General features: G+C 37.7%; 1 protein-coding gene and 1 long non-coding RNA gene across 2 annotated transcripts in view; one reads left to right on the top strand and one right to left on the bottom strand.

Moving 5' to 3' along the window:
- Nucleotides 1-12,056, bottom strand: part of SKOR2 (SKI family transcriptional corepressor 2) — a 45,913-nt gene that overhangs the window by 8,228 nt on the left and 25,629 nt on the right. The window contains exon 6 of the mRNA XM_072605185.1: nucleotides 596-663. Within this exon, the coding sequence (XP_072461286.1) occupies nucleotides 596-663 (68 nt within the window). The remainder of the gene's footprint in view (nucleotides 1-595; nucleotides 664-12,056) is intronic.
- LOC140501487 (uncharacterized) overlaps nucleotides 1-12,056 on the top strand; it is a 77,060-nt gene that overhangs the window by 60,485 nt on the left and 4,519 nt on the right. The gene's annotated exons all lie outside the window — the stretch shown is intronic.

Below are 12,056 nucleotides of genomic sequence, written 5' to 3'. Positions count from 1 at the left end.
CTGAAAAATAATATATAGAAAGAGATCTGTATCAGAAAAGAGTTTCAGAGAGTGAGGGCAATGACTTCAGAAAAATAATTTATTTGCTTATTATCAGTCAGTCAATAAACATTTGCTAAGCACCTACATTAGGCACTGTGCTAAATGCTGTTACTGTAGGTCTTGGGTATTATAAAATTATAAGAATGATTATCATAAGTAAATTAAGAATGGAGTTACATGTTTCATTCCGAAATCCTTTGTATCTTGTCATCATTCTTAATATGAATTTAATCGACATATATGCATACATTAAGGATTGTATTTGTAAGAAAAGTCCTAGGGTTTGCGTTATACAAATTATGAGATATTCAGGTAAGTCTCTGTATCCCACACTGACAATTTACATATCTGTCTATTGACATGTTAAGTAGTTACATTTAGATGAAACATTTTGACACACTTGCTTGCCCTGTGTCTAAATAAATCTAATAGTAATTATCATTCAAACCAGCTGAGAGGAAAGTGGACCAAAAAGTTTAAGAACAGAAATCTAGATGTCAAAACCAAAATAAATCAAGAAATACTTTATAAAGTAGGAAGAAATATATCTTACAATTTGTAACTGTTGTACCATTTCTTCTCGATATGCTAGTTCTCTTTTCATCTGATCCTGGAAATTATCTACGGGAGAGAGGGAAATAAAGAAATTAATTAAAATAGCAACTCAAAAAATATCCTTTTAGTACATTCAAGTCAAAATACCACTGAAGGCATTTTAAAACATGGCCCAGTTCTTTGGTATCATTCCAAAAAAAATTAAATTGAAAATTGTTCTGAGAACTGTTTGTGATACAGTATCACCATAACTAGATGAGGAGCTCCTTGAAGCCTGAGATTGTATTTCCTTCTTTATTGTACCTTCCACAGCATCTAGCGCTGTCCTTCACACACAGCAGGTATTCAATATACATTTGTTGATTGATTGATATAAGTGAACTGCAGTGCTCTTGTATGACTCCCACTGAACTAAGGCATGGGCCAGGAGGAGGGGCACAGGTTAAGGGAAGAGCCAACACTGGAGCTCTTAATAAAAAATGTTTAGGTTGAACTGGGCTTTATTATTTTATAGGAGAGACTCATGCTGGGTTATGCCTCCTGGGTAAATGGGATAGAGGACAATAAAAAATAATTATCCTGATTCACTAAAAGTCTTAATTCCCAGGAATGATGAAAACAGTGCCATTGATTCCTGTCTCTGTCTGATTCTTCTGTGGAGATAAACCACACAAAATAGGGCTAATCAGATTTTGGATAGGGGACCCCCAGTGAGGTTAGGCATGGCATATAGCCTTAGTTATTCTCTTGTATTTTTCATTGCATCATAACAGCAATAAATCTTAAGAAATTATCCTAATTGGGTGTGATGGTACCAGCCTAGGAAAACTGCTACTGGGGCGATTGAGGTTATTTCAATAGCTTAAATTCAAGAATTCTGAACTACATTAGGGCTAAAGCTGATCAGGTATCCACTCTAAGTCTGACTTCAGTATAAGGAGCCCTTGATGGTGAAGGTCTACTGGATTGCCTAAGGAAGGGATGAACTGGTCCAAGTCAGAAATGGATTAGGATAAAACTCCACACTGATGAAGTACTGGAATTGGGCATCTACACTGCTAGCCTGGGTGAGAAAGGGAGATCTAATCTCAAAAACAAAAAACCAAACAAAATGAAACAAAACAAAATATAATCATCTTACCTTACTTTATTTGGAAAGTTCCTGGGCTTTTTATAGTACAGAACAAATTATTCCTGGATTTGCTCCAAATATTTGTCATAACAACATCAATATGATTGTTACAAATGTAAGAGCAGGTTAACCACTGACTTTTCTGGTGTCAACAAAGGACAAACATGACCTCATTTTCCATCTGAAGATTATCAATGCGATGACCAATCATGACTCCATAAGACTGATGATGCAGCACTCTTCCCACCACTTGGGAGAGAGGTGATGGATGGCAGGAGCAGAATGAGACATATATTTTCAGACATAACCTATGTGTGGATTTGTTTTGTTTGACTATACTTATTTGTTACTAGAGAGGGCCTTTTTTTTATGCAAAGGGAGGTGGAGGTGGGAGGGAGATACAGTGATAGAGATTAAAAACAAAGAAAAGGGCATCAATAACATTTTGAAAACACAGAACAGAACAAAATGAAAGTCAGAAGGGGACATAGACGAGCAAAACATTTTGTTTTATGGTATTAAATCTGATACATATTTTAAAAAACAAGCTGTGTGTATAGAGGCCAACTTTTACAGATAGTCCCTTTTCTGTTCTCTGTATATAGAAATATTCACGTTTCCTAATTTTTGTGAAGTTCATAATATAACAAAGAAAATAAAAAGGCAAACAACAAAAATATTCTCTTGTAGATCATGATAAAGTCAGAAGCCATGTGGCATAATGTAAATAATATTGCACCTAAGTACTGGGAGGAAAGGGAAGAGAGGGAGAAGCTGTGACACCCAAGGTAGCATGGAAGGGTGCCAGCATTAGTACACAATGCTTTGGAAATGCTACACAGCTCCCCACCTTATCTCTTAAGCTGGCGCTTGAGCTTTTTCTCCCTTTTAAACCAGATCTGTGATTTCATTCCTATAGGGATTTCAGGATAAGAATACTCCTTTTATCAATGTAGGTCAGCACCTTCTTTTATATGATAGTCACTAATCTTATAATCTTAGAGAATTGCCTGGATCCCTGAAATGACTTATTTTGGTGACACAGCCAAGTACATGTATGTCATGTGAAAGACCTGAACTCAGATAGTTTTGTACTTTTCAAGATAGAAGGAACTTTCCAAAGTTCAAAGTGAAAGGATGAGGGAGGGAGGGGGTGTGTGTGTGTGTGTGTGTGTGTGTGTGCTTTAAAGCTTTATTCTCTATTCTTTCTGGGGAGTCCAAGAAACAATATAGTCAGGTAATAAAATGCCTCAGAACAGCTTGTCTAGGGAATCTAGGTTCTCATCAACCTAGAAAAAAATAGTAAGGAAGGATTAATAAACATTACTTAGGACTGTGTGGATGAAAACTAGTATTTATTTGAATTATTTGTTTTCTTTGCCCAAAGATAGAGCACTAGCTAGGTCAATACTCCAAGACATCTGTGATTCTGTCATTGTAGGCAGACCCTTCAGGAATACTGATCTCAGCCCTTCCACATCTTAAAGAGATTGCTTCATGAGTTTCCCCAGCCAAAAAGCTTCCTCATCTGATAGTCAATTCTCCCATAGTGAACTTTTCTGGAAATAAGTTTGGTAGGTTTTTGGTAGCAGACACTCAAATACACCACTGGGTCTCTTTGCTAAGCTTTTCCAAATTGGTAGGACTCAACAGAATTTACACTTTCTTGGCACAGGCTTGAGGAACTCAGGGCCAATTTCATGATGAGGCATCAGAGTGAAACTTTGGACCACACTTGTGGTGTCATTGGTAGAGATATTTCTTGGTGAGGAAATTCACTAAGCCAACTCAGATTACCTGCCCTACAAATTATAGTTTGAGAAGGTTGCCTCAGTACCCTCAAAGAGCACTGAGAATTTAAGTGAATTGCCCAGGGTCACCCAGTCAGTCTGTGTAAGAGGTCAGATTTGAATCTAGGGCTTTCCGTTTCATAGGCCAACTTGCTATGTATCATACCAGGATGACTTTGAGTGGGAATTCAGTGGAGGAGAATATTTTTAAAATGAGTAAAGTAAATCATGAAGTTAGCATCTTTGTTAAATGAAAAGTTAAAGTTCAATTCATTGAAGGCTGGAGAAAGAGTTCAATATGATGAAATCAAGAGGTTTTGCATGATTCTCTAAGGGTTAGAGAAGGCACTATCTGCTAGGGAGGAGAGGAAGCTATTAAGCTATGATTTCTGCATTCAAAGTAAGTCTGACCACAAAAAAAAAATTCTTAGAAATTGATAGCAAAAGGAAGTAATAGAGAAGAACAAGGCTAAAATGGAAGAGCACCAGAAATATTCAATTCAACTAGACAAACATTTGTTAAGTGCTTCCAATATGCCGAGCCCTGTGCTATATAGTAGGTATTTGTTGTTGTTTTGTTTTTTAGTCGCATTAGACCCTTTGTGACCCTACTTGGAGTTTTCTTGGTGAAGATACTGGAGTGGTTTGTCAATTCCTTTTCCAGTTCATATTACATATGAGAAAACTGAGATAAACAGGGTCAAGGGGTTGCACAGTTAGTAAGTGTCTGAGGCCAGATTTGAATACAGGTCTTCCTGACTCCAGATCTGGCACTCTATTCAACTGTGCCACCTAGCTGCCCAATATTGGGGGTACAAAGATACAAATGGAACAGTCCTTCCTTTCATAAAGATGACAGTCTGTTGGGGAAGGGGAAGGACACAATGAGGAAAGTTGTGTATTCAAATGCAAGGAGTTTGAAAAACTAAAATGACTTTGAAAAACATCCAAAAAGTGAAGGATTACATTAGAGATTCTAAAATGATTGATTAATCCTGCAACTCCCAGACCTGTTGTCGCTTCAATTATACAATGACAAAAAGTTCCATGGTTCATTTTGCAGTTACTATCAACATCTAGTTGTCCATGGAGCTCTGGTATCCCTCAGTAGCACCATATAAGATTGGAAGGGAAAGGTAGCATGAAAAGGAGACAGAAGATCCTGGTTGGTGCTATGTCTATGGCCTTCACTTGACAATCCTCAACACTAGACACAGCTCTTCTGAGCTTTGGTCTTCATAACCTTCCAGAATTCTTTGACTCCTGAAGGGGAGTCCCGTAATAAAGTGAATTTTTACTTCCAAAAGGGAAGAAAGTCACTAAATACCTGTCATTGTCAGAATAATGACTTCTTGTGAAGGGCTAGAATCATCTACAGATATAATATATATCTATATCATACATAGATATATATAGGGCATAAATCTCAATAATTAAATAAAATTCTAGGAAGAAACCCTTATAACACTTTGGAATGGGAGTTATTCATGTAATCAAAAGAAGGCTATAAAGTAAAATCAGACTATGGATATGGAAAAAAGGATCTCACAATTAAAGTCCAATATTTGATCATGTCAAACAAGCAAACAACCTGAAACCCAAGCATGTTGTTGATGAGTCATTTCAGTCATGTCTAACCCTCCATGACCCCATTTGAGGTTTTCTTGGCGAAGATCTGAAGTGGTTTGTCAGTTCTTTCTCCAGCTCAATTAACAGATGAAGAATTGAGGCAAACAGGGTTAAGTGACTTGCCCAGGGTCACACAGCATAGACCCAAGCATACACCCATCATATCAGGACTCTGTCCTTTTTTCAACTTAAGAGACCCTGGCCTACCAGTGACTTTCAGTTTTGCCTTCTCAAATATCCTGGCTTATTGTTGTTGTATTATACCTATGTGACAAGATTTAGTAAGCAACACACCCCTAACTCAAATCAAGCTATCATTCCTGTGATGTTTCCTCCTTGCTTTGTATGTAGAAAGTTATAAGAGATCCACTGATCTCCAAAATCTCCTCTCTAGTCTCACCGCCTCTACCAGACTAGATCAGTAAAAAACATCTTAAAGCGTCATTTTGATCATATCCATTATTCATCTCCTTGGATGTCTGTAGTGGCTCTCTAAAAGCAACTTGTAAATGAGATCAGCTATCTTTCAGAGCTATGACTAAGAGTTAGTTCTTAATGAAAAAGGGGAAGATATGATGACAAAAGATGAAACAATTCTGATTACATTGAAAAACTTTTGTATGGACAAAATTAATGCAAGTAGGGATAAGATAGGTACGGAAGACACTAACAGAAATATAACAACCTAAAACCATTTTCTGATTGATAAGTGGTTAAAGAATGTGAACAAAGAGTCCTCAAAAGGAGAGTTGTAAACAATTAACAACCATATGAAAGAACTGTTCTAATCACTCATAATAAGAGAACACAGATAAAAGCAGCTCTCAAGCTTCAGAAAACTGGCAGAGATAACAAAAGATGGGAGTAGTCAGTATTGGAGGGATTGTGGGATGATGGGCACACTAGTTAACTCTGTTGGTGGAGTTGTAGATTAGTTTAAATATTCTAGAAAGCAATTTGGAATTGTATGAATCAAGGGATTAAAAATATCCATACCTTTTAGTATAGCAATTCCATTTCTAAGCATGTATCCCAAAGAGCTTCATGTCAGAAAGACTCGATATGCATCAAAATATTCATAGCTATTCTTTTTGTGATAGCAAAGAACTGGAAACAAAGCAAATGGCTTAACAAGTTGGGATACTTGAAGGTAATGCTGTGTGAAATGGTGAACAATATGAATGAAGAGAGGCATGATAAGTCATATAAACTGATATGGTCTAAAGTAAGCAGAACCAGGCAAACAATATATACAATGAATGACAAAGCATTCATTAAGGGCTCATTATGTGCCAAGAGCAGAGGATGCAAAATTAAATTATCTACCTTTGAGGAGCTTATGTTCTAATGGAGGGGAGACAACACATATAGGGGAATAGCAGCCTGTGAGAGATGTTTATGGGCTGGTGAGTGGAGCTAAAGGGGAATAAATTAACCCAACAACTACAACAATGTAAATGGAAAGAATATTAACGGTAAACAATTGAAAAAGAACGTTGCAGACTTATAAATACCAAGCTGGTTCCCCGATAATAGATAAGAAAAGACACCTGTTCCCGCTTTGTAGAAGTGGGACAATGCATATGGAATCTTGTGTATATCAGACTTTTTCAATGTTTGTTAGTTTTGCTCAACTATCTTTTTTCTTTTTCTTCTTTTTCATTCTTTCTTATAGGATGGCTCTCTGGAAGGGAGATTGTGGGTTTTACAGCTCTTCCAGTTAACCTCCCCTTATTCCAGCCTTATCTCCCACTACATCCTACCTTTAACCAAGTCACACCTGCTTACCATCCCTAGCATGACTCATTTAGTATTTCTTCTGACCCATTCTTCCAACCAGAATTTTTTCCCCTCTGCCTATTGGTTCATATCCTTTCCCATCTAGAAACATTTCTGACTTAATCATTATTTTTAGAGCAATGTGTGGAAGTTTCATTTCCTCCATGAAGTCTTCCCAGGTTAACCATATCTGGCTCTGATCAGTATCACTTTTCAAGGAAACCTTTAAGTATTTATAAGCCATCATGATGTGAAGGGCATTGTGGCTTAGTGGATAGGATGCTGATTTCAGAAGCAAGAAGAACTTGGTTCAAGTCTAGTCTCCAGCATATACTGTCTGTGTGACCCTGGGCAAATCACTTAACCTCGTAGATTCCCTAGGCAAGTCTTAAAAAGAAGATGTCAGTCAGTAGAAAATGGATTAGTTGAGGGTGTTTTCTCACCTAGGGATTCTCTATGCCAATGAAATCATAGAATGTGACCAGTTCAATAAATTTTTTTTTATCACTTATGCATGAGTTTTCCCCTACCTCTCCCCCAAAAGATTTTAAGTTCCATAAAGGCAAGAATCACTTATTTGCTTTTTTATCCCCAAATGCTTTGTACATTGATCTGTACAAGTGTATGCTCAGTATATATTTTTGCCCACATGACACATTGATATCATTCTCTGAGAATTCACACATTATCATTTCTTTTGGAGTTACAGACTATCAGCATTGGAAGGGACTTTAGTAACCATCTAGTGCTGCTCCCCTCCCAGTTTGTGTGTGTTTGTCCTTCGTTGCCAAAGAAGACCTTGCCATCAGAGAAATAAGGACATGACTTGCACTTGATTTTGTTTTTGAGTGAGGGAGGGCCGCGCAAGTCACCAGCCTCACTTTCCCTCCAGAGCCATCTGAATCCAGTGACTAGATATTCATCAGGATGACTGGAGATGACCCAGGATGAAGCAATTGGGGTTAAGTGACTTGCCCAAGGTCACACAGCTAGTGAGTGTCAAATGTCTGAGGTGACATTTGAACTCAGGTCCTCTTGACTCCTGCACTGGTGCTCTATCCACTGCACCACCTAGCTGCCTCAACAATGAGGAAACAGAGATTAATTGACTTTCTCAAGACATTCAATTAATAAAGGAGAGTCAACAAGTATTTACTATGTGCTAGGCGCTGTACTAAACTGAGCTTAGAACCCAAGTAACTTGATTCCAAATTCAGCACTGCTGATAGGCATGTGCAGAATATTTTCTTAGGGTGTTTATGCATGGACTTGCATTTTATATTTATGGAATAAACCAAACTAGATGACTTCTGAGGTTCCTATCAGCTCTAAACCTATAATCTTATGATTCCATGACATAATTTTTATTCTTCAATCAAATGAAAGAAACTAAAATTTAACTAAGCTAAATCACTTTTTAAAAGATCTAAATGCCACTGATAAAAATACAAAGTTAAAAAAGAGGACACAAAATAATGTTTTGTTTTGAGAAATTAGAGCGTGCCTTAGCATACTCAGTGCTTCAGCGATAGTATGTTTCGCAGAGTGATTTTTGTATAGTAGACACACAGGTATCTGTCTGAAAGGCCCAGCTTTCCCCATTTCATGTCCACACAGAAAACAAACAAAAATTCTTGCCTCCATCTTTCACTTATGACCTCATACCTGATGCCTCCACTTTCTTGCTATAAGCTTTTTCTTTGACCTTGCCACAATTTACATCCACTTCATAGAGATGACTCATTCTAAAAGCCAATGCCTTCTTCATGGTGAAAAGGAAGAGTCATTTAATAAGCCTTTAGTTTTTCGTATCCTCATTTATTCTCTCCTTTTCTGTACTTCTCAGAACTTGGTTCTAAGGGCCTTCATTTTGGTAACCAATTCAGTCTCTTTTCCTGGAGTGCTAATGTGAGGGGATTCCCAGCATTCAATGCAGAGGCCCTGGATATTTCCTCTTCATAAGGAGCCCCACTTCCATCACAGATTCTAAGTCTCAGGGACTTAGAGTGCCAAAGGGGATTCCCACCTAGCAGAGATACTGAGCAAATCCGTTAGAGATTCTGCAACTTATGGAGTCAAAGGTTTTAGAAAACCTGTGCTTTAGAGGACTTAGAGAATATTTGTTTCACTATGGGTAACTTTTGTATATGCGTATTCCACTTCTTTTCCCCCTGTCACCATCTTGTGATGATACTATACATCTCGGCTGAAAAAAACCAGAGAGACCATACCTCAGGAAGCCAGAGGCCGTAGAGGGCCTGAGAGTAGAGAGCTCACTTCCCTCAGAGATCTCAAGCAAATTCATCTGGTGAAATCAAATGTCTGATACTTAATGGCCAGATACACTTCCTTAACTTCTTTATCTAGCCCTATGCTGCTTAGTGTTTAAAGTGATCGACTGAGGAAGCTGAGGATGTCATCCCTGCCCAAATGTTGTGCTCAATCATCACAGAGCCCCAGAAGGGGAGGGCCCTGGTCAGCTGGTTCTTCCTCCATCTTTTGTCTGGGAAACTCCCATCTCTTCTCTGATCATCTCCATGATACAGAATTGCCATCTACTAAAGTGAAAATCCTTTCTTTGATATCTCTCCACGAACTCACTCCTAACTACAGCTTTCTCTGCCCATCCTCCCAGTTCCTATCCTTTGAATGCTTGCTCCATTGTGTCCTTTGATCTATATTCTAGTCTTTTTAAAAAAAAATTGAAATCTTTTGTTTTTATAAAACCCACATTTCACAATATATCCCAACTCCTCCGCCTTTCAGAGAGAACCCTTAAAATAAAGAATTAAAAAAAGGAAAAATAGCTTGAGAACATTAACCAGCAGGGCAGGTAGATGGGGTATTAGATAGAGCTCGAGCCCTAGACCTAGACAGGAAGACCTGAACACTATAAAAGTAATAACAATAATGATAATATGAATAGTAATTATCATCATCATATTATTTTTGTTATTAAAAATGTCTAATTTTTGTAATACTTCACATCACTAGTCCCCCACCTTTGAAAAAAAGCAGGAGGCAGAGGTGCCATCTCATATTGACTCATTGGACCAAATTCGGTCATTCCCATTTCATGGCATGTAGCTTTAACTGTTTTATTGGTTTTTTCTAGTTATACTGTTGCCATCTTTGCATATGATATTTTCCTAGATATACTTATTTTACTCTGCATCAGTTCATATGTCTTTCTATGCTTCTTTATATTCATCGTACTCAGTGTTTTTTATTTATAGCAAACACAGTAATACTCCATGACATTTTATACTATAATCTGTTAAACAAATTCCCAGGTGATGAGCATCTATTTTGTTTCCAGTCCTTGGCTATCACAAAAAGTGCTGCTATAAATATTTTAGTGTTCATGAAACTTTTCTTTTTGTTATTGAGCTCCTTGGAATATGTGGTTTGGGATATATGTATAGCAGTGGAATCTCTGAGTCAAAGGGTATGAAATTTTAGAGATTTCATTCCCACCTCTAATCTTATTAAACTACACTTTAGATCTCTTATTTTCATGCTCTTCTGGTGCCCTCTCTAGAAGATACCATGTCTTTGGCTACCTTCCTTAGTATTCATTGATCCTTCTTTCATGCCACTGGGCACATGGGGACATGAAAAAGAGTTGAGCTATTCACAACTATCTCCAAACTACCTATTTGGAGGTTTGTCCATTCATCTAGCTGACCCATACTGAGAGCCTTATGGCAATAATCTCTTAGCCTTCGGCTTGCTTTCCCTGCTTTCTTTCAGGATTCAGTTCCTAACTTACAGTCTTCATCTTCATCCAAACTACCCACAAGATTCATAACTTTCAAATCATCCTTGATTCTTCCTTCTTCCTAATTTTCCATGTTTAATCAATTGCCATGTTTTACCCCCCCAGGTCTACGGACTACACTCTCATGACTACCACCCTACTTTAGATTCTGGCTTTTTGATAAATTGAGATTGACAATAAATGAAATAGGAATTCAGAGTAGGGTGATATCAGTATTAATGAAAGTAGATGTAAACTTTTATAGAGTTGCTAGATCTTGAACTGGTCTTTAAAAGCAAAATAAGAACTTACAGAAGGAAAGGAGATACTTTTCATGAACAAAGGATACTGACATATGTCATGTTATCTCCCCCATTTTGAAGGAAAGCAGTATAATTACATTTTTATCTTTGCAACCTTGAGCTTAGCAAAGTTCATGGCACAAAGTAGGTGCTCAATAAATGCTTCTTGATTAACTGATTGGTAGAGGAAATCACAAAGGACAATTTCAATGAAATACAGTTAAAATACTTTTGAATGAACAAAATCAATACAATCAGTATAAGAAAGACTGTATTGTGGAAAAATAAATCTTTAAATCAGATATTTGTGCTAAAATTCTGATATTCAAAATGTATAGGGACCTGACATAAATATCAAAGATGAAGGGTCATGCCCAATAAATAAATGGTTAAGAAATATAAACAAATAGTTTTCAAAAGGAGAAATGAAATAAGCAATGACTATTTGGGAAAAAAGGCTTCAAATCACTAATAGTAAAAAATTTCTGAGGAGCAGAACCCAGATGGTGGATTAGAGGCAATCCAGGTGAACTCTCTCAACATACCTCTCCAAATAACTTTAAAATAACATCCCAAATCAAATTTTGGAGCAGCAGGGTCAATAAAAGGTCAGAGTGAGACATTTTTCTGGCCTACAAAAACTTAGGAGGTGGGCAGAACTTTGTGACACTGGGGTCGAAGCCAGCTCAGAGCCCACACATTCAGAGGGATAGCAACAGCAGCCACAAAAGCAGCAACTATGGGAGCTCTCAGTCCATAGATGGTAAGGGGGTGGGACAACTGATCAGAAAGAGATTACAGAGGAGCCTTTGCTGGTCTTGGGTATAGCTGGCACTGATTGCACATACACAGTTCTGGGTCACAGTTCCAGTATAGGAAAGGAGCACTAAGGGTCAGTCACAAGACAACAGGGGCCTTGATAGAAGTTCCAAGGCAAAGAGAGCACTAGCACTTGTAGCTGCAGGGATCACTTTTTGGGTAAAGACCAGAGTGCAAACCAGGAGAGCAGTGAGTACACCTGTCTCAGAATCATACCATCTTGGAAGTACCAAAAACTTGCAGAGTCC

This window comes from Notamacropus eugenii, chromosome 4 (assembly GCF_028372415.1).
Source record: "Notamacropus eugenii isolate mMacEug1 chromosome 4, mMacEug1.pri_v2, whole genome shotgun sequence".
Classification (NCBI taxonomy): domain Eukaryota; kingdom Metazoa; phylum Chordata; class Mammalia; order Diprotodontia; family Macropodidae; genus Notamacropus; species Notamacropus eugenii.
The sequence above is the reverse complement of the archived record's forward strand: the minus strand, read 5'-3'. Positions and strand labels throughout refer to the sequence as shown.